Below are 23,277 nucleotides of genomic sequence, written 5' to 3' on the forward strand. Positions count from 1 at the left end.
GACGTCGGCCTCACTTCCATGCACAGTGTGGGCTCTGGAACCCGTCCTCTCGAGGGGGGCTGGATGCTCCACACAACCAGGAAAAGGTGTCTTGTCCTCTCCAGGTGGGTGGGGAGTCAATGCCCTCTCCAGGTGGGTGGGGGGTCCTTGCCCTCTCCAGGTGGGTGGGGAGTCCTTGCCCTCTCCAGGTGGGTGGGGGGTCCTCGTCCTCTCCAGGTGGGTGGGGAGTCCTCGCCCTCTCCAGGTGGGTGGGGTTCCTTGCCTTCTCCAGGTGGGTGGGGAGTCCTTGCCCTCTCCAGGTGGGTGGGGGGTCCTCGTCCTCTCCAGGTGGGTGGGGAGTCCTTGCCCTCTCCTGGTGGGTGGGGGGTCCTTGTCCTCTCCAGGTGGGTGGGGGGTCCTTGCCCTCTCCAGGTGGGTGGGGAGTCAATGCCCTCTCCAGGTGGGTGGGGGGTCCTTGCCCTCTCCAGGTGGGTGGGGAGTCCTTGCCCTCTCCAGGTGGGTGGGGGGTCCTCGTCCTCTCCAGGTGGGTGGGGAGTCCTCGCCCTCTCCAGATGGGTGGGGTTCCTTGCCTTCTCCAGGTGGGTGGGGAGTCCTTGCCCTCTCCAGGTGGGTGGGGGGTCCTCGTCCTCTCCAGGTGGGTGGGGAGTCCTTGCCCTCTCCTGGTGGGTGGGGGGTTCTTGTCTTCTCCAGGTGGGTGGGGAGTCCTTGCCCTCTCCAGGTGGGTGGGGGGTTCTTGTCCTCTCCAGGTGGGTGGGGAGTCCTTGTCCTCTCCAGGTGGGTGGGGAGTCCTTGTCCTCTCCAGGTGGGTGGGGGGTCCTTGTCCTCTCCAGGTGGGTGGGAAGTCCTTGTCCTCTCCAGGTGGGTGGGGAGTCCTTGCTCCAAGAGGAGGAGTTCTCGGGGTCTTGATGGAGCGTGAGATTGACAGTTGGATCGATGCAGTCGCCGCATCGACTGTTGTGGTGAAGAAGGAGCTGAGTCCAAAGACAAAGCTCTGGATTTATCGGTCACTCTACGTTCTGACCTCACCTATGGTCATGAGCTTTAATGACCCAAAGGACAAGATCGAGGATACAAGCGGTCAAAGTTTCCTCCGCCGGGTGGCTGGTCCCTTAGACATAGTGGGAGGAGCTCAGTGACGCGGGAGGAGCTCGGAGTAGAACCGCTGCTCCTCCAGCTGTGGTCCATCTGTTCCTCTTGGACAAAAACTCCCTGGGGAGATGTTCATGAAGAGAACCCGGGGAAGACCCAGGACACGCTGGAGGGACCATGTCTCTGTGTGGAACGCCTCGGGATCCCCCTGGAGGAGCTGGAGGAAGTGTCTGGGGTGAGGGAAGTCTGGGCCTCCCTGCTTAGACTGCTGCCCCCGCGACCCGGCCACGGATAAGCGGAAGAAAATGGATGGATGAAAAGTAGTAGTCGTAGTAGAATTAGAAGTAGCAGTAGTAAAAGTAGCAATAGTAAAAGTAGCAGTAGCAGTAGTAGCAGTAGCAGAAGTAGTAGCAGTAGTAGTAGTAGCAGTGGTAGTAGTAGTAGCAGTAGCAGTAGCAGTAGCAGTAGTAGTAGCAGTAGCAGTAGTAGCAGTAGCAGTAGCAGTAGCAGTAGTAGTAGCAGTAGCAGTAGTAGCAGGAGAAGAAGTAGTAGCAGTAGTAGTAGTAGCAGTGGTAGTAGTAGTAGCAGTAGTAGTAGTAGCAGTGGTAGTAGTAGTAGCAGTAGCAGTAGCAGTAGTAGTAGCAGTAGCAGTAGTAGCAGTAGCAGAAGTAGTAGCAGTAGTAGTAGTAGCAGTGGTAGTAGTAGTAGCAGTAGCAGTAGCAGTAGCAGTAGCAGTAGCAGTAGTAGTACTCACTGGTCTTGCCGTTGCTGGACATAGACTTTCCCTCCATCTCGTGGTACACAGGAACCACAGTCACTGTGTACTCTGTGTTTGGTTCCAGGTTCTTCAGGACTTTGGTCGTCGTGGAACCTGAGACCTGGTCCTGAAAGAGACAGGCGGGGCATCAGACACACGGGCGGGGCATCAGACACACGGGCGGGGCATCAGACACATGGGCGGGGCATCAGACACACGGGCGGGGCATCTGAGACACGGGCGGGGCATCAGACACACGGGCGGGACATCTGACACACGGGCGGGGCATCTGACACACGGGCGGGGCATCAGACACACGGGCGGGGCATTTAACACACGGGCGAGGCATCAGACACATGGGCGGGGCATCTAACACACGGGCGGGGCATCAGACACATGGGCGGGGCATCTAACACACGGGCGGAGCATCTGACACACGGGCGGGGCATCTGACACATGGGAGGGGCATCTAACACACGGGCGGGGCATCTGACACACGGGCGGGGCATCTGACACATGGGAGGGGCATCTGACACATGGGCGGGGCATCTGACACAAGGGCGGGGCATCGCGGGCGGGACATCTGACACACGGGCGGGGCATCGCGGGCAGGGCATCTGACTCACCACGTCCTGCTCGCCTCCGGCCGCTGGGACCCAGATGACGATGTATTCTCGGACGGTTCCTTCAGCCGCGTCCCAGCGAACGTTTAAGCTGCTGGTGGTGGGATCAGTCACCTGAAGGTTCCTCACGAACCCCAGAGGCCCTGGACCACAAGCACCGCGTTTATGAAGGAGTGAAGGAGTGAAGGAGTGAGGGAGTGAAGGAGTGAAGGAGTGAAGGAGTGAGGGAGTGAAGGAGTGAGGGAGTGAAGGAGTGAAGGAGTGAAGGAGTGAAGGAGTGAAAGAGTGAAGGAGTGAAGGAGTGAAAGAGTGAAGGAGTGAAGGAGTGAAATAGTGAAGGAGTGAAGGAGTGAGGGAGTGAAGGAGTGAGGGAGTGAAGGAGTGAAGGAGTGAAAGAGTGAAGGAGTGAGGGAGTGAAGGAGTGAAGGAGTGAAGGAGTGAAAGAGTGAAGGAGTGAGGGAGTGAAGGAGTGAAGGAGTGAGGGAGTGAGGGAGTGAAAGAGTGAAAGAGTGAAGGAGTGAAAGAGTGAAGGAGTGAAAGAGTGAAAAAGTGAAGGAGTGAAGGAGTGAAAGAGGGAAGGAGTGAAGGAGTGAAGGAGTGAAGGAGTGAAAGAGTGAAAGAGTGAAAGAGTGAAGGAGTGAAAGAGTAAAGGAGTGAAGGAGTGAAGGAGTGAAAGAGTGAAGGAGTGAAGGAGTGAGGGAGTGAAGGAGTGAAGGAGTGAAGGAGTGAGGGAGTGAAGGAGTGAGGGAGTGAAGGAGTGAAGGAGTGAAGGAGTGAAGGAGTGAAGGAGTGAAAGAGTGAAGGAGTGAAGGAGTGAAAGAGTGAAGGAGTGAAGGAGTGAAATAGTGAAGGAGTGAAGGAGTGAGGGAGTGAAGGAGTGAGGGAGTGAAGGAGTGAAGGAGTGAAAGAGTGAAGGAGTGAGGGAGTGAAGGAGTGAAGGAGTGAAGGAGTGAAAGAGTGAAGGAGTGAGGGAGTGAAGGAGTGAAGGAGTGAGGGAGTGAGGGAGTGAAAGAGTGAAGGAGTGAAAGAGTGAAGGAGTGAAAGAGTGAAAAAGTGAAGGAGTGAAGGAGTGAAAGAGGGAAGGAGTGAAGGAGTGAAGGAGTGAAGGAGTGAAAGAGTGAAAGAGTGAAAGAGTGAAGGAGTGAAAGAGTAAAGGAGTGAAGGAGTGAAGGAGTGAAAGAGTGAAGGAGTGAAGGAGTGAGGGAGTGAAGGAGTGAAGGAGTGAGGGAATGAAGGAGTGAAGGAGTGAAAGAGTGAAGGAGTGAGGGAGTGAAGGAGTGAAGGAGTGAAGGAGTGAAAAAGTGAAGGAGTGAAGGAGTGAAAGAGGGAAGGAGTGAAGGAGTGAAGGAGTGAAGGAGTGAAAGAGTGAAAGAGTGAAAGAGTGAAGGAGTGAAAGAGTAAAGGAGTGAAGGAGTGAGGGAGTGAAGGAGTGAAGGAGTGAGGGAGTGAAGGAGTGAAGGAGTGAAAGAGTGAAGGAGTGAGGGAGTGAAGGAGTGAAGGAGTGAGGGAGTGAGGGAGTGAAAGAGTGAAAGAGTGAAGGAGTGAAAGAGTGAAGGAGTGAAAGAGTGAAAAAGTGAAGGAGTGAAGGAGTGAAAGAGGGAAGGAGTGAAGGAGTGAAGGAGTGAAGGAGTGAAGGAGTGAAAGAGTGAAAGAGTGAAGGAGTGAAGGAGTGAAAGAGTGAAGGAGTGAAGGAGTGAAAGAGTGAGGGAGTGAAGGAGTGAAGGAGTGAAGGAGTGAAAGAGTGAAAGAGTGAAGGAGTGAAGGAGTGAAAGAGTGAAAGAGTGAAGGAGTGAAAGAGTGAAGGAGTGAAAGAGGGAAGGAGTGAAGGAGTGAAGGAGTGAAGGAGTGAAGGAGTGAAGGAGTGAAAGAGTGAAAGAATGAAAGAGTGAAGGAGTGAAGGAGTGAAAGAGTGAAGGAGTGAAGGAGTGAAAGAGTGAAAGACTGAAGGAGTGAAGGAGTGAAGGAGTGAAAGAGTGAAGGAGTGAAAGAGTGAAAGAGGGAAGGAGTGAAGGAGTGAGGGAGTGAGGGAGTGAAGGAGTGAAAGAGGGAAAGAGTAAAGGAGTGAAGGAGTGAAGGAGTGAAGGAGTGAAATAGTGAAAGAGTAAAGGAGTGAAGGAGTGAAAGAGGGAAGGAGTGAAGGAGTGAGGGAGTGAGGGAGTGAAGGAGTGAAAGAGTGAAGGAGTGAAGGAGTGAAAGAGTGAAAGAGTGAAGGAGTGAAGGAGTGAAAGAGTGAAGGAGTGAAGGAGTGAAAGAGTGAAAGAGTGAAAGAGTGAAGGAGTGAAAGAGTGAAAGAGTGAAGGAGTGAAAGAGGGAAGGAGTGAAGGAGTGAGGGAGTGAAGGAGTGAAAGAGTGAAAGAGGGAAGGAGTGAAGGAGTGAGGGAGTGAGGGAGTGAGGGAGTGAAGGAGTGAAAGAGTGAAAGAGTGAAAGAGTGAAAGAGTGAAGGAGTGAAAGAGTGAAAGAGTGAAGGAGTGAAAGAGGGAAGGAGTGAAGGAGTGAGGGAGTGAGGGAGTGAAGGAGTGAAAGAGTGAAAGAGTGAAAGAGTGAGGGAGTGAAGGAGTGAAGGAGTGAAGGAGTGAAGGAGTGAAAGAGTGAAGGAGTGAAAGAGTGAAAGAGTGAAATAGTGAAAGAGTAAAGGAGTGAAGGAGTGAAAGAGGGAAGGAGTGAAAGAGGGAAGGAGTGAAGGAGGGAGGGAGTGAGGGAGTGAAGGAGTGAAAGAGTGAAAGAGTGAAAGAGTGAGGGAGTGAAGGAGTGAAGGAGTGAAAGAGTGAAAGAGGGAAGGAGTGAAGGAGTGAGGGAGTGAGGGAGTGAAGGAGTGAAAGAGTGAAAGAGTGAAGGAGTGAGGGAGTGAAGGAGTGAAAGAGTGAAAGAGTGAAGGAGTGAAGGAGTGAAGGAGTGAAAGAGTAAAGGAGTGAAAGAGTGAAAGAGTGAAGGAGTGAAGGAGTGAAAGAGTAAAGGAGTGAAAGAGTGAAAGAGTGAAGGAGTGAAAGAGTAAAGGAGTGAAGGAGTGAAAGAGTAAAGGAGTGAAGGAGTGAAAGAGGGAAGGAGTGAAGGAGTGAAGGAGTGAAGGAGTGAAGGAGTGAAGGAGTGAAAGAGTAAAGGAGTGAAAGAGTGAAAGAGTGAAGGAGTGAAGGAGTGAAGGAGTGAAAGAGTAAAGGAGTGAAAGAGTGAAAGAGTGAAGGAGTGAAGGAGTGAAGGAGTGAAAGAGTGAAGGAGTGAAAGAGTAAAGGAGTGAGAGTGCTCTGGAAACACTCACTGGTTTTGCCGGTGTCCGTGAGGCTGGGACCGTCTCCCTCGGCGTAAACTGGGACAACGGTCACTCTGTATTCTGTCTCAGGAAGAAGCTTCTCCAGAACTGTCCGAGTGGTACTTTCAGAGACCTGCTCCTGAAGAGACAACCAGAGACAAGACATGAGACCAGACATGAGACCAGAGACATGAGACCAGAGACATGAGACCAGAGACAAGACATGAGACCAGAGACAAGACATGAGACCAGAGACATGAGACCAGAGACAAGAGACCAGAGACATGAGACCAGAGACATGAGACCAGAGACAAGACATGAGACCAGACATGAGACCAGAGACATGAGACCAGAGACATGAGACCAGAGACAAGACATGAGACCAGACATGAGACCAGAGACATGAGACCAGAGACATGAGACCAGAGACATGAGACCAGAGACAAGAGACCAGAGACATGAGACCAGAGACAAGAGACCAGAGACAAGAGACCAGAGACATGAGACCAGAGACAAGAGACAAGAGACCAGAGACATGAGACCAGAGACAAGACATGAGACCAGAGACATGAGACCAGAGACATGAGACCAGAGACAAGAGACCAGAGACAAGAGACCAGAGACATGAGACCAGAGACAAGAGACCAGAGACATGAGACCAGAGACAAGACATGAGACCAGACATGAGACCAGAGACATGAGACCAGAGACATGAGACCAGAGACATGAGACCAGAGACATGAGACCAGAGACAAGACATGAGACCAGAGACATGAGACCAGAGACAAGACATGAGACCAGAGACATGAGACCAGAGACAAGAGACCAGAGACAAGAGACCAGAGACATGAGACCAGAGACAAGAGACCAGAGACATGAGACCAGAGACATGAGACCAGAGACAAGACATGAGACCAGAGACATGAGACCAGAGACATGAGACCAGAGACATGAGACCAGAGACAAGACATGAGACCAGACATGAGACCAGAGACATGAGACCAGAGACATGAGACCAGAGACAAGAGACCAGAGACATGAGACCAGAGACATGAGACCAGAGACAAGAGACAAGAGAACAGAGACATGAGACCAGAGACAAGAGACCAGAGACAAGAGACCAGAGACAAGAGACCAGAGACATGAGACCAGAGACATGAGACCAGAGACAAGAGACAAGAGACCAGAGACATGAGACCAGAGACAAGAGACCAGAGACAAGAGACCAGAGACATGAGACCAGAGACATGAGACCAGAGACATGAGACCAGAGACATGAGACCAGAGACAAGAGACAAGAGACCAGAGACATGAGACCAGAGACAAGACATGAGACCAGAGACAAGAGACCAGAGACAAGAGACCAGAGACAAGAGACCAGAGACATGAGACCAGAGACATGAGACCAGAGACAAGAGACCAGAGACATGAGACATGAGACCAGAGACAAGACATGAGACCAGAGACATGAGACCAGAGACAAGAGACCAGAGACAAGAGACCAGAGACATGAGACCAGAGACAAGAGACCAGAGACATGAGACCAGAGGCAAGACATGAGACCAGACATGAGACATGAGACCAGAGACAAGACATGAGACCAGAGACATGAGACCAGAGACATGAGACCAGAGACATGAGACCAGAGACATGAGACCAGAGACATGAGACCAGAGACAAGACATGAGACCAGACATGAGACCAGAGACATGAGACCAGAGACATGAGACCAGAGACAAGAGACCAGAGACATGAGACCAGAGACAAGAGACCAGAGACAAGACATGAGACCAGAGACATGAGACCAGAGACATGAGACCAGAGACAAGAGACCAGAGACATGAGACCAGAGACAAGACATGAGACCAGAGACATGAGACCAGAGACATGAGACCAGAGACAAGACATGAGACCAGACATGAGACCAGAGACATGAGACCAGAGACAAGAGACCAGAGACAAGAGACCAGAGACAAGACATGAGACCAGAGACATGAGACCAGAGACATGAGACCAGAGACATGAGACCAGAGACAATACATGAGACCAGAGACATGAGACCAGAGACATGAGACCAGACATGAGACCAGAGACAAGAGACCAGAGATATGAGACCAGAGACATGAGACCAGAGACATGAGACCAGAGACATGAGACCAGAGACAAGACATGAGACCAGAGACAAGACATGAGACCAGAGACAAGAGACCAGAGACATGAGACCAGAGACAAGAGACCAGAGACATGAGACCAGAGACAAGACATGAGACCAGACATGAGACAAGAGACAAGAGACCAGAGACATGAGACCAGAGACAAGAGACCAGAGACAAGACATGAGACCAGACATGAGACCAGAGACAAGAGACCAGAGACATGAGACCAGAGACATGAGACCAGAGACAAGACATGAGACCAGACATGAGACCAGAGACAAGAGACCAGAGACAAGAGACCAGAGACAAGACATGAGACCAGACATGAGACCAGAGACAAGAGACCAGAGACATGAGACCAGAGACAAGACATGAGACCAGAGACAAGAGACCAGAGACATGAGACCAGAGACAAGAGACCAGAGACATGAGACCAGAGACAAGACATGAGACCAGACATGAGACCAGAGACAAGAGACCAGAGACATGAGACCAGAGACAAGACATGAGACCAGACATGAGACCAGAGACAAGAGACCAGAGACATGAGACCAGAGACAAGACATGAGACCAGAGACATGAGACCAGAGACAAGAGACCAGAGACAAGAGACCAGAGACATGAGACCAGAGACAAGACATGAGACCAGAGACATGAGACCAGAGACATGAGACCAGAGACAAGACATGAGACCAGACATGAGACCAGAGACATGAGACCAGAGACATGAGACCAGAGACATGAGACCAGAGACAAGACATGAGACCAGACATGAGACCAGAAACAAGAGACCAGAGACATGAGACCAGAGACAAGAGACCAGAGACAAGACATGAGACCAGACATGAGACCAGAGACAAGAGACCAGAGACCAGAGACATGAGACCAGAGACAAGAGACCAGAGACATGAGACCAGAGACAAGAGACCAGAGACATGAGAACAGAGACAAGACATGAGACCAGACATGAGACCAGAGACAAGAGACCAGAGACATGAGACCAGCGACAAGACATGAGACCAGAGACAAGACATGAGACCAGAGACAAGACATGAGACCAGACATGAGACCAGAGACATGAGACCAGAGACATGAGACCAGAGACATGAGACCAGAGACATGAGACCAGAGACAAGACATGAGACCAGACATGAGACCAGAGACATGAGACCAGAGACATGAGACCAGAGACATGAGACCAGAGACAAGACATGAGACCAGACATGAGACCAGAGACATGAGACCAGAGACATGAGACCAGAGACAAGAGACCAGAGACATGAGACCAGAGACATGAGACCAGAGACAAGAGACAAGAGAACAGAGACATGAGACCAGAGACAAGAGACCAGAGACAAGAGACCAGAGACAAGAGACCAGAGACATGAGACCAGAGACATGAGACCAGAGACAAGAGACAAGAGACCAGAGACATGAGACCAGAGACAAGAGACCAGAGACAAGAGACCAGAGACATGAGACCAGAGACAAGAGACCAGAGACATGAGACCAGAGACAAGAGACAAGAGACAAGAGACCAGAGACATGAGACCAGAGACAAGAGACCAGAGACATGAGACCAGAGACATGAGACCAGAGACATGAGACCAGAGACAAGACATGAGACCAGAGACAAGAGACCAGAGACAAGAGACCAGAGACAAGAGACCAGAGACATGAGACCAGAGACATGAGACCAGAGACAAGAGACAAGAGACCAGAGACATGAGACCAGAGACAAGACATGAGACCAGAGACATGAGACCAGAGACAAGAGACCAGAGACAAGAGACCAGAGACATGAGACCAGAGACAAGAGACCAGAGACATGAGACCAGAGACAAGAGACAAGAGACAAGAGACCAGAGACATGAGACATGAGACCAGAGACAAGAGACCAGAGACATGAGACCAGAGACAAGAGACAAGAGACAAGAGACCAGAGACATGAGACCAGAGACAAGAGACCAGAGACATGAGACCAGAGACATGAGACCAGAGACAAGAGACCAGAGACATGAGACATGAGACCAGAGACAAGAGACCAGAGACAAGACATGAGACCAGAGACATGAGACCAGAGACATGAGACCAGAGACAAGAGACCAGAGACATGAGACCAGAGACAAGACATGAGACCAGAGACATGAGACCAGAGACATGAGACCAGAGACATGAGACCAGAGACAAGACATGAGACCAGACATGAGACCAGAGACAAGAGACAAGAGACAAGAGACCAGAGACATGAGACCAGAGACAAGAGACCAGAGACATGAGACCAGAGACATGAGACCAGAGACAAGAGACCAGAGACATGAGACATGAGACCAGAGACAAGAGACCAGAGACAAGACATGAGACCAGAGACATGAGACCAGAGACATGAGACCAGAGACAAGAGACCAGAGACATGAGACCAGAGACAAGACATGAGACCAGAGACATGAGACCAGAGACATGAGACCAGAGACAAGAGACCAGAGACAAGACATGAGACCAGACATGAGACCAGAGACATGAGACCAGAGACAAGAGACCAGAGACAAGAGACCAGAGACAAGACATGAGACCAGAGACATGAGACCAGAGACATGAGACCAGAGACATGAGACCAGAGACAATACATGAGACCAGAGACATGAGACCAGAGACATGAGACCAGAGACAAGACATGAGACCAGACATGAGACCAGAGACAAGAGACCAGAGACATGAGACCAGAGACATGAGACCAGAGACATGAGACCAGAGACATGAGACCAGAGACAAGACATGAGACCAGACATGAGACCAGAGACAAGAGACCAGAGACATGAGACCAGAGACAAGAGACCAGAGACATGAGACCAGAGACAAGACATGAGACCAGACATGAGACAAGAGACAAGAGACCAGAGACATGAGACCAGAGACAAGAGACCAGAGACAAGACATGAGACCAGACATGAGACCAGAGACAAGAGACCAGAGACATGAGACCAGAGACATGAGACCAGAGACAAGACATGAGACCAGACATGAGACCAGAGACAAGAGACCAGAGACAAGAGACCAGAGACATGAGACCAGAGACAAGAGACCAGAGACATGAGACCAGAGACAAGAGACCAGAGACATGAGACCAGAGACAAGACATGAGACCAGACATGAGACCAGAGACAAGAGACCAGAGACATGAGACCAGAGACAAGACATGAGACCAGACATGAGACCAGAGACAAGAGACCAGAGACATGAGACCAGAGACAAGACATGAGACCAGAGACATGAGACCAGAGACAAGAGACCAGAGACAAGAGACCAGAGACATGAGACCAGAGACAAGACATGAGACCAGAGACATGAGACCAGAGACATGAGACCAGAGACAAGACATGAGACCAGACATGAGACCAGAGACATGAGACCAGAGACATGAGACCAGAGACATGAGACCAGAGACAAGAGACCAGAGACAAGACATGAGACCAGACATGAGACCAGAGACAAGAGACCAGAGACATGAGACCAGAGACCAGAGACAAGAGACCAGAGACATGAGACCAGAGACAAGAGACCAGAGACATGAGAACAGAGACAAGACATGAGACCAGACATGAGACCAGAGACAAGAGACCAGAGACATGAGACCAGCGACAAGACATGAGACCAGAGACAAGACATGAGACCAGAGACAAGACATGAGACCAGAGACAAGACATGAGACCAGACATGAGACCAGAGACAAGAGACCAGAGACATGAGACCAGAGACATGAGACCAGAGACATGAGACCAGAGACAAGAGACCAGAGACATGAGACCAGAGACAAGACATGAGACCAGAGACAAGACATGAGACCAGAGACAAGACATGAGACCAGAGACAAGACATGAGACCAGAGACAACAGACCAGAGACATGAGACCAGAGACATGAGACCAGAGACAAGACATGAGACCAGAGACAAAACATGAGTCCAGAGACAAGACATGAGACCAGAGACAAGAGACCAGAGACATGAGACCAGAGACATGAGACCAGAGACAAGACATGAGACCAGAGACAAAACATGAGTCCAGAGACAAGACATGAGACCAGAGACATGAGACCAGAGACATTCGACCAGAGACAAGACATGAGACCAGAGACAAAACATGAGACCAGAGACCAGACATGAGACCAGAGACATGAGACCAGAGACATGAGAACGTCCTCTTTGTGGACGTCCTCTTTGTGGACGTCCTCTTTGTGGACGCGAGAGGAGAAAAACACACATAATCCTGTGTTTGTACAGCTCTGTTCAGTGAGGCTCAGACCTGATGAGACATGTCCTACACGTGAAGAAATGTCCTACACGTGAAGATATACCCTGAGGCTCAGACATGTCCTACACGTGAAGATACACCCTGAGGCTCAGACATGTCCTACAGGTGAAGACATGTCCTACACGTGAAGATACACTGTGAGTCTCAGACATGTCCTACAGGAGAAGACATGTCCTACACGTGAAGATACACTCTGAGGCTCAGACATGTCCTACAGGTGAAGACATGTCCTACACGTGAAGATACATGTCCTACACGTGAAGATACACCCTGAGGCTCAGACATGTCCTACAGGTGAAGACATGTCCTACACGTGAAGATACACTCTGAGGCTCAGACATGTCCTACACGTGAAGACATGTCCTACACGTGAAGATACACTCTGAGGCTCAGACATGTCCTACAGGAGAAGACATGTCCTACACGTGAAGACATGTCCTACACGTGAAGATATACCCTGAGGCTCAGACATGTCCTACAGGTGAAGACATGTCCTACAGGTGAAGATACATGTCCTACACGTGAAGACATGTCCTACACGTGAAGATACACTCTGAGGCTCAGACATGTCCTACAGGTGAAGACATGTCCTACACGTGAAGATACATGTCCTACACGTGAAGACATGTCCTACACGTGAAGATACACTCTGAGGCTCAGACATGTCCTACAGGTGAAGACATGTCCTACAGGTGAAGACATGTCCTACACGTGAAGATACACTCAGAGGCTCAGACATGTCCTACAGGTGAAGACATGTCCTACAATAGGCTCAGACATGTCCTACACGTGAAGATACACTCCGAGGCTCAGACATGTCCTACAGGTGAAGACATGTCCTACAGGTGAAGACATGTCCTACAACAGGCTCAGACATGTCCTACACGTGAAGACATGTCCTACACGTGAAGATACACTCTGAGGCTCAGACATGTCCCACACGTGAAGACATGTCCTACACGTGAAGATACACTCTGAGGCTCAGACATGTCCTACACGTGAAGATACACCCTGAGGCTCAGACCTGATGAGACATGTCCTACACGTGAAGACATGTCCTACACGTGAATATACACTCTGTGGCTCAGACATGTCCTACAGGTGAAGACATGTCCTATACGTGAAGACATGTCCTACAGGTGAAGATACACCCCGAGGCTCAGACATGTCCTAGAGGTGAAGACATGTCCTACAGGTGAAGACATGCCCTACAGGTGAAGATACACCCCGAGGCTCAGACATGTCCTACAGGCTCAGACATGTCCTACAGGCTCAGACATGTCCTACAGGTGAAGACATGTCCTATACGTGAAGACATGTCCTACAGGTGAAGATACACCCCGAGGCTCAGACATGTCCTACAGGTGAAGACATGTCCTACAGGTGAAGATACACTCCGAGGCTCAGACATGTCCTACAGGTGAAGACATGTCCTATACGTGAAGACATGTCCTACAGGTGAAGATACACTCCGAGGCTCAGACATGTCCTACAGGTGAAGACATGTCCTACACGTGAAGATACACCCCGAGGCTCAGACATGTCCTACAGGTGAAGACATGTCCTGCAGGTGAAGACATGTCCTACAGGTGAAGATACACTCCGAGGCTCAGACATGTCCTACAGGTGAAGACATGTCCTATACGTGAAGACATGTCCTACAGGTGAAGATACACTCCGAGGCTCAGACATGTCCTACAGGTGAAGACATGTCCTACACGTGAAGATACACCCCGAGGCTCAGACATGTCCTACAGGTGAAGACATGTCCTGCAGGTGAAGACATGTCCTACAGGTGAAGATACACTCCGAGGCTCAGACATGTCCTACAGGTGAAGACATGTCCTACAGCAGGCTCAGACATGTCCTACAGGTGAAGATACACCCTGAACACAAACGGTGGAAAGTGTGTTGGAGGCAAAAGGAAAGATCTCAGCTCACCACTATCTCCAGTCCTCCACTGGTCGGGCTGTAGATGACCTTGTATCCCTGGACGTTGCCTTCAGCTGGGCTCCAGGTCACTGTGAGCGTGGTGATGGTCGGGTTGGACACCTTAATGTTGTCCAGTCCTCCCAGCGGCACTGAAGACCACAGTGAAGACCACAGTGAAGACCAGAGTGAAGACCACAGTGAAGACCAGAGTGAAGACCACAGTGAAGACCACAGTGAAGACCAGAGTGAAGACCACAGTGAAGACCACAGTGAAGACCACAGTGAAGACCAGAGTGAAGACCAGAGTGAAGACCACAGTGAAGACCAGAGTGAAGACCACAGTGAAGACCAGAGTGAAGACCAGAGTGAAGACCAAAGTGAAGACCAGAGTGAGGACCACAGTGAAGACCAGAGTGAAGACCACAGTGAAGACCAGAGTGAAGACCAGAGTGAAGACCAGAGTGAAGACCAGAGTGAAGACCACAGTGAAGACCACAGTGAAGACCAGAGTGAAGACCACAGTGAAGACCACAGTGAAGACCACAGTGAAGACCAGAGTGAAGACCACAGTGAAGACCAGAGTGAAGACCACAGTGAAGACCAGAGTGAAGACCAGAGTGAAGACCAAAGTGAAGACCAGAGTGAGGACCACAGTGAAGACCACAGTGAAGACCACAGTGAAGACCACAGTGAAGACCAGAGTGAGGACCACAGTGAAGACCAGAGTGAAGACCAGAGTGAAGACCAGAGTGAAGACCAGAGTGAAGACCACAGTGAAGACCAGAGTGAAGACCAGAGTGAAGACCAGAGTGAAGACCACAGTGAAGACCAGAGTGAAGACCACAGTGAAGACCAGAGTGAAGACCAGAGTGAGGACCACAGTGAAGACCAGAGTGAAGACCACAGTGAAGACCACAGTGAAGACCACAGTGAAGACCAGAGTGAAGACCAGAGTGAAGACCAGAGTGAAGACCACAGTGAAGACCAGAGTGAAGACCAGAGTGAAGACCAGAATGAAGACCAGAGTGAAGACCAGAGTGAAGACCACAGTGAAGACCAGAGTGAAGACCAGAGTGAAGACCAGAGTGAAGACCACAGTGAAGACCACAGTGAAGACCAGAGTGAAGACCAGAGTGAAGACCAGAGTGAAGACCACAGTGAAGACCAGCGTGAAGACCAGAGTGAAGACCAGAGTGAAGACCAGAGTGAGGACCACAGTGAAGACCAGAGTGAAGACCAGAGTGAAGACCAGAGTGAAGACCAGAGTGAAGACCAGAGTGAGGACCACAGTGAAGACCACAGTGAAGACCAGAGTGAGGACCACAGTGAAGACCAGAGTGAAGACCAGAGTGAAGACCAGAGTGAAGACCAGAGTGAGGACCACAGTGAAGACCAGAGTGAAGACCACAGTGAAGACCACAGTGAAGACCACAGTGAAGACCAGAGTGAAGACCAGAGTGAAGACCAGAGTGAAGACCACAGTGAAGACCAGAGTGAAGACCAGAGTGAAGACCAGAGTGAAGACCAGAGTGAAGACCAGCGTGAAGACCAGAGTGAGGACCACAGTGAAGACCACAGTGAAGACCAGAGTGAAGACCAGAGTGAAGACCAGAGTGAGGACCACAGTGAAGACCAGAGTGAAGACCACAGTGAAGACCAGAGTGAAGACCAGAGTGAAGACCACAGTGAAGACCAGAGTGAAGACCAGAGTGAGGACCACAGTGAAGACCAGAGTGAAGACCAGAGTGAAGACCAGAGTGAAGACCAGAGTGAGGACCACAGTGAAGACCACAGTGAAGACCAGAGTGAAGACCAGAGTGAAGACCAGAGTGAAGACCAGAGTGAGGACCACAGTGAAGACCACAGTGAAGACCAGAGTGAGGACCACAGTGAAGACCAGAGTGAAGACCAGAGTGAAGACCAGAGTGAAGACCACAGTGAAGACCAGAGTGAAGACCAGAGTGAAGACCAGAGTGAGGACCACAGTGAAGACCACAGTGAAGACCAGAGTGAAGACCAGAGTGAAGACCAGAGTGAAGACCAGAGTGAAGACCAGAGTGAAGACCACAGTGAAGACCAGAGTGAAGACCAGAGTGAAGACCAGAGTGAGGACCACAGTGAAGACCAGAGTGAAGACCACAGTGAAGACCAGAGTGAAGACCAGAGTGAAGACCAGAGTGAAGACCAGAGTGAAGACCAGAGTGAGGACCACAGTGAAGACCACAGTGAAGACCAGAGTGAAGACCACAGTGAAGACCACAGTGAAGACCAGAGTGAAGACCACAGTGAAGACCAGAGTGAAGACCAGAGTGAAGACCACAGTGAAGACCAGAGTGAAGACCAGAGTGAAGACCAGAGTGAGGACCACAGTGAAGACCAGAGTGAAGACCACAGTGAAGACCAGAGTGAAGACCAGAGTGAAGACCACAGTGAAGACCAGAGTGAAGACCAGAGTGAAGACCAGAGTGAAGACCAGAGTGAAGACCAGAGTGAGGACCACAGTGAAGACCACAGTGAAGACCAGAGTGAAGACCAGAGTGAAGACCAGAGTGAGGACCACAGTGAAGACCACAGTGAAGACCACAGTGAAGACCAGCGTGAAGACCAGAGTGAAGACCAGAGTGAAGACCAGAGTGAAGACCAGAGTGAGGACCACAGTGAAGACCACAGTGAAGACCAGAGTGAAGACCAGAGTGAAGACCAGAGTGAAGACCAGAGTGAGGACCACAGTGAAGACCACAGTGAAGACCAGAGTGAGGACCACAGTGAAGACCAGAGGTAAGACCAGAGTGAAGACCAGAGTGAAGACCACAGTGAAGACCAGAGTGAAGACCAGAGTGAAGACCAGAGTGAGGACCACAGTGAAGACCAGAGTGAAGACCACAGTGAAGACCACAGTGAAGACCAGAGTGAAGACCAGAGTGAAGACCAGAGTGAAGACCAGAGTGAAGACCACAGTGAAGACCAGAGTGAAGACCAGAGTGAAGACCAGAGTGAGGACCACAGTGAAGACCACAGTGAAGACCAGAGTGAAGACCACAGTGAAGACCAGAGTGAAGACCACAGTGAAGACCAGAGTGAAGACCAGAGTGAAGACCAGAGTGAAGACCAGAGTGAAGACCACAGTGAAGACCAGAGTGAGGACCACAGTGAAGACCAGAGTGAGGACCACAGTGAAGACCACAGTGAAGACCAGAGTGAAGACCACAGTGAAGACCACAGTGAAGACCAGAGTGAAGACCAGAGTGAAGACCAGAAGCGAATCGCCTTTGTTACCCTAACAGCCCTGCAGTGGGTTCTGTTGTTAGCTGCTGCTGCTAACAATAGGAATAACAAATGAGAATAACTCTTGGATCAGTTGAAACATCTCGTTTTTGAACACTGTTCAGATGATTCAACTGAAGCTGTGTAAGTTTTAATAACCATGAAACGCTCTGGCCTTCGTCTTAAAAACACACGTGTAACCGATAAATCACGTCTGAAAGTGAGTTTGAAGAACCATAGACGATGAAACGAGCTCCTTTCGAGCTTTGAGATGTTCTTCTGACACATGAGCTTGTGTTTGTTACTCACGAGTCTTTCCGTCCTCAGACTGTCTCTTTCCTTCTCGGGCAGGATACACCGGCAGCACTGACACCGTGTACAGCGTGTCAGGCTGAAGGTTCCTCAGCACGGTGGAGGTGGAGGAGGCCGGGACCTGCTCCTGAAGAGACACAAGAGGAGGAGAAGGTCAGAGGAGCGGGGGAGAAGGTCAGAGGGGCAGGGGAGAAGGTCAGAGGGGCAGGGGAGAAGGTCAGAGGAGCGGGGGAGAAGGTCAGAGGGGCAGGGGAGAAGGTCAGAGGGGCAGGAGAGAAGGTCAGAGGAGCGGGGGAGAAGGTCAGAGGGGCAGGGGAGAAGGTCAGAGGAGCAGGGGAGAAGGTCAGAGGGGCAGGGGAGAAGGTCAGAGGAGCGGGGGAGAAGATCAGAGGGGCAGGGGAGAAGGTCAGAGGAGCAGAGGAGAAGGTCAGAGGAGTAGAGAAGGTCAGAGGAGCAGGGGAGAAGGTCAGAGGAGTAGAGGAGAAGGTCAGAGGACTAGAGAAGGTCAGAGGAGCAGGGGAGAAGGTCAGAGGAGTAGAGAAGGTCAGAGGGGCAGAGTTGTAGTATGTGTGCATATTTACCATCTCCTCCTCGCCTCCGGCTGCTGAGATGTAGAAGACCTTGTAGAGGCGGACAGCGCCATCTGCAGGCTCCCAGTCCACGTTCAGAGAGGTCATGGTGGGGTTGGTCACTTTGAGGTTCTTCACTCCTCCCAAAGGCCCTGAGCAAACACCACAAACATTTGACACACCAGCACTGGCTCACTGCAGGTGGAGGTCCCTGACAGGTGGAGGTCCCTGACAGGTGGAGGTCCCTGACAGGTGGAGGTCCCTGACAGGTGGAGGTCCCTGACAGGTGGAGGTCCCTGACATGCCCAGTCCGGCAGTTCTGAACAAGATCTAGGTCTGGTTAATGAGAACATTTCTTACGTGTCTTTCCATTCTCGGACATGACTCGGCCCTCTCCATCGGCGTAGATGGGCAGCAGCGACACGGTGTAGAGAGTGTCAGGGGTCAGACCTCTGAGGACGGTGGAGGTGGTGCCAGCGGTCACCTGCTCCTGGAAGAACACACAAGAGGAACACCACCTTCAGTCTGAGCTCCTCTGCCTCACTCTGGCACCAGCAGGAGGCCGCTCCATGTTTAGTCCTGAATCTGGCACCAGCAGGAGGCCGGTCGGCAGCATGGAGATGGGTGAACAGAAGAGGTCCCAGGACTGACCCTTGGGGCCGCCACAGGTCAGGGCATGTGGTCTGAGACACAAAGTACTTCCTGTCTTCAGATAGGACCTTAACCAGTTTAGGGCGGGGCCAGTGATGTCCACCCAGTCCTCTAGTCTCTGTAAGAGGACCCCATGATCGACAGAGTCAAAAGCAGCATCAGATCTAACAGAGTTAAAACTGAGGCTTTGTCACCATGACAACAGCAGTCTCAGTCACCATGACAACAGCAGTCTCAGTCACCATGACAACAGCAGTCTCAGTCACCATGACAACAGCAGTCTCAGTCACCATGACAACAGCAGTCTCACATTTTCCCTTTGCTCATTTACTTCAGTCTCTAAAAGTGGTCAAATCTGTGGACTTCTTACACTGGATGACACGGAGTTGTATCTCGAGTCCTTTTTCAGATTCTGAAGCAAATATCTGTGTTTTCAGCTCATGAATTTCTTGTTCCTCAGCGTCACCAGAGTCTGTTCTTCTCCCGGATGTCGCCGGTGTCAGATACGTCGTTAAAACTGTCAAAATGTTCTTGAAATCCTTGGTTTACTTGAAAAAGTCATAACTCAAGATTTATTGAAGACAAACACTAATTCAAAAGAAAAAATACACCAGGAAGTAGCTACAGCAGGAAAGCATCAGCACTAACAGGAAGTGTCCTCACCATGCTCTCGGCGCCCCCTGCTGTCGGCACATAGATGACGCGGTACTCTTTGACCTTGCCCTCGGCCGGCTCCCAGCGCACGTTCAGAGTGGTCATGGTCGGGATCAGCACCTGCAGGTTCCTCACTCCCCCGAGCGGCTCTGGAACAGGAACAATCATCACGCTTCAGTATAAAGCTCCAATCACACCGTCCAGAACCTGCTCTGACCGTCCAGAACCTGCTCTGACCGTCCAGAACCTGCTCTGACCGTCCAGAACCTGCTCTGACCTCGATCACACTTCGGTCCAGAACCTCACTGAGGTGTTTGGATTAGGACCTCACTCTCGCCCACAGACACACACCACAGACACACACCACAGACACACACCACAGTCACACACCACAGACACACATCACAGACACACACCACAGACACACCACAGACACACACCACAGACACACACCACAGACACACACCACAGACACACACCACAGACACACCACAGTCACACACCACAGACACACACACCACAGACACACACCACAGTCACACACCACAGTCACACACCACAGACACACACCACAGACACACACCACAGACAAACCACAGACACTCACACCACAGACACACACCACAGTCACACACCACAGACACACCACAGTCACACACCACAGACACACACACCACAGACACACACCACAGTCACACACCACAGTCACACACCACAGACACACACCACAGTCACACACCACAGACACACCACAGTCACACACCACAGACACACCACAGACACACACACCACAGACACACACCACAGTCACACACCACAGTCACACACCACAGACACACACCACAGACACACACCACAGACACACCACAGTCACACACCACAGACACACACACCACAGACACACACACCACAGACACACCACAGACACACACCACAGTCACACACCACAGACACACACCACAGACACACACCACAGACACACACCACAGACACACCACAGTCACACACCACAGTCACACACCACAGACACACACCACAGTCACACACCACAGACACACCACAGTCACACACCACAGACACACCACAGACACACACACCACAGACACACACCACAGACACACCACAGTCACACACCACAGACACACACACCACAGACACACCACAGTCACACACCACAGACACACCACAGACACACACCACAGACACACCACAGACACACACCACAGACACACACCACAGACACACACCACAGACACACACCACAGACACACACCACAGACACACACCACAGTCACACACCACAGACACACACCACAGTCACACACCACAGACACACCACAGACACACACCACAGACACACCACAGTCACACACCACAGTCACACACCACAGACACACACCACAGACACACACCACAGACACACCACAGTCACACACCACAGACACACCACAGTCACACACCACAGACACACACCACAGACACACACCACAGACACACACCACAGACACACACCACAGACACACACCACAGACACACACCACAGACACACACCACAGACACACCACAGACACACACCACAGTCACACACCACAGACACACACCACAGTCACACACCACAGACACACACCACAGACACACCACAGACACACACCACAGACACACACCACAGACACACACCACAGACACACACCACAGACACACACCACAGACACACCACAGACACACACCACAGTCACACACCACAGACACACACCACAGACACACCACAGTCACACACCACAGTCACACACCACAGACACACACCACAGACACACACCACAGACACACACCACAGTCACACACCACAGACACACACCACAGACACACACCAGAGACACACACCACAGACACACACCACAGACACACACCACAGACACACACCACAGACACACACCACAGACACACACCACAGACACACCACAGACACACACCACAGTCACACACCACAGACACACACCACAGACACACACCACAGTCACACACCACAGACACACACCACAGACACACACCACAGACACACACCACAGACACACACCACAGTCACACACCACAGACACACACCACAGACACACACCACAGACACACACCACAGACACACACCACAGACACACACCACAGACACACACCACAGACACAGAATGGAAGCAGGGTTTGAACAGACGACCTTCAGGGTTTGAACAGACGACCTTCAGGGTTTGAACAGACGACCTTCAGGGTTTGAACAGACGACCTTCAGGGTTTGAACAGACGACCTTCAGGTCTCTGAGCACACTCTGAAGCACACAGTACAGAGAGAAGTGTCTGGGGAGAGGGGAGGTCTTACTTGTCTTGCCCTGAGTGGAGATGTCTGCGCTCACAGCAGAAGGGTACACAGCCGCCACACTCACAGAATACTCTGTGTCAGGACGCAGCTTCTGCAGCACAGCACTGATCTTCTTCCCCCCGACTTGAACCTGAAGACAACCAGGAGAGACGTTTAAAGGGTTCCCATGACCCTTTGTGCAATTACTTAAAACCTGCTTTTGTTCCTTTACTTTTGTGTCTGTTTTTGAAATTAAAATAATGTTCGTACACATGACTTTCTCTCAATCAGAAATTGTGTTAGCGCTCCCTCTACTGGAAGCAGAGAGAATTACCATGGGGAAATACACAAAAGCTAGCTCTAGCTAGCAGATAGAGACTGTGTGTGTCCCTTGTGCAAATAATGCCAAAAAGTCAAATCTCAGGAAAGCTGCAGTGTGAGGGACCTGCAGTGTGAGGGACCTGCAGTGTGAGGGACCTGCAGTGTGAGGGACCTGCAGTGTGAGGGACCTGCAGTGTGAGGGACCTGCAGTGGGGGGGACCTGCAGTGGGGGGGACCTGCAGTGTGAGGGACCTGCAGTGTGAGGGACCTGCAGTGTGAGGGACCTGCAGTGGGGGGGACCTGCAGTGGGGGGGACCTGCAGTGTGAGGGACCTGCAGTGTGAGGGACCTGCAGTGTGAGGGACCTGCAGTGGGGGGGGACCTGCAGTGTGAGGGACCTGCAGTGGGGGGGACCTGCAGTGTGAGGGACCTGCAGTGTGAGGGACCTGCAGTGGGGGGGACCTGCAGTGGGGGGGACCTGCAGTGTGAGGGACCTGCAGTGTGAGGGACCTGCAGTGTGAGGGACCTGCAGTGGGGGGGACCTGCAGTGGGGGGGACCTGCAGTGTGAGGGACCTGCAGTGTGAGGGACCTGCAGTGTGAGGGACCTGCAGTGTGAGGGACCTGCAGTGGGGGGGGACCTGCAGTGTGAGGGACCTGCAGTGGGGGGGACCTGCAGTGTGAGGGACCTGCAGTGTGAGGGACCTGCAGTGGGGGGGACCTGCAGTGTGAGGGACCTGCAGTGTGAGGGACCTGCAGTGGGGGGGACCTGCAGTGTGAGGGACCTGCAGTGTGAGGGACCTGCAGTGTGAGGGACCTGCAGTGGGGGGGACCTGCAGTGGGGGGGACCTGCAGTGTTAGGGACCTGCAGTGGGGGGGACCTGCAGTGGGGGGGACCTGCAGTGTGAGGGACCTGCAGTGTGAGGGACCTGCAGTGTGAGGGACCTGCAGTGTGAGGGACCTGCAGTGGGTGGGACCTGTAGTGGGGGGGACCTGCAGTGTGAGGGACCTGCAGTGTGAGGGACCTGCAGTGGGGGGGACCTGCAGTGTAAGGGAC

At 51.8% G+C, this 23,277-nt stretch overlaps 1 protein-coding gene across 1 annotated transcript in view; it reads right to left on the minus strand.

The window, feature by feature from the left end:
* The window catches only part of LOC140370066 (collagen alpha-1(XII) chain-like), a 140,914-nt gene that overhangs the window by 21,558 nt on the left and 96,079 nt on the right, over window positions 1-23,277 (minus strand). The window contains exons 19-27 of the mRNA XM_072457001.1: window positions 21,924-22,053; window positions 19,571-19,710; window positions 18,617-18,746; window positions 18,269-18,408; window positions 17,685-17,814; window positions 14,121-14,260; window positions 5,724-5,853; window positions 2,473-2,612; window positions 1,844-1,973 (exon numbers count right to left, since the gene is read on the minus strand). Coding sequence (XP_072313102.1) covers window positions 1,844-1,973; window positions 2,473-2,612; window positions 5,724-5,853; window positions 14,121-14,260; window positions 17,685-17,814; window positions 18,269-18,408; window positions 18,617-18,746; window positions 19,571-19,710; window positions 21,924-22,053 — 1,210 coding nt within the window. The remainder of the gene's footprint in view (window positions 1-1,843; window positions 1,974-2,472; window positions 2,613-5,723; window positions 5,854-14,120; window positions 14,261-17,684; window positions 17,815-18,268; window positions 18,409-18,616; window positions 18,747-19,570; window positions 19,711-21,923; window positions 22,054-23,277) is intronic.

Source organism: Eucyclogobius newberryi, unplaced genomic scaffold, assembly GCF_026437365.1.
Source record: "Eucyclogobius newberryi isolate DKJ021-1_F unplaced genomic scaffold, fEucNew1.0.hap1 SCAF_207, whole genome shotgun sequence".
Lineage (NCBI taxonomy): Eukaryota > Metazoa > Chordata > Actinopteri > Gobiiformes > Gobiidae > Eucyclogobius > Eucyclogobius newberryi.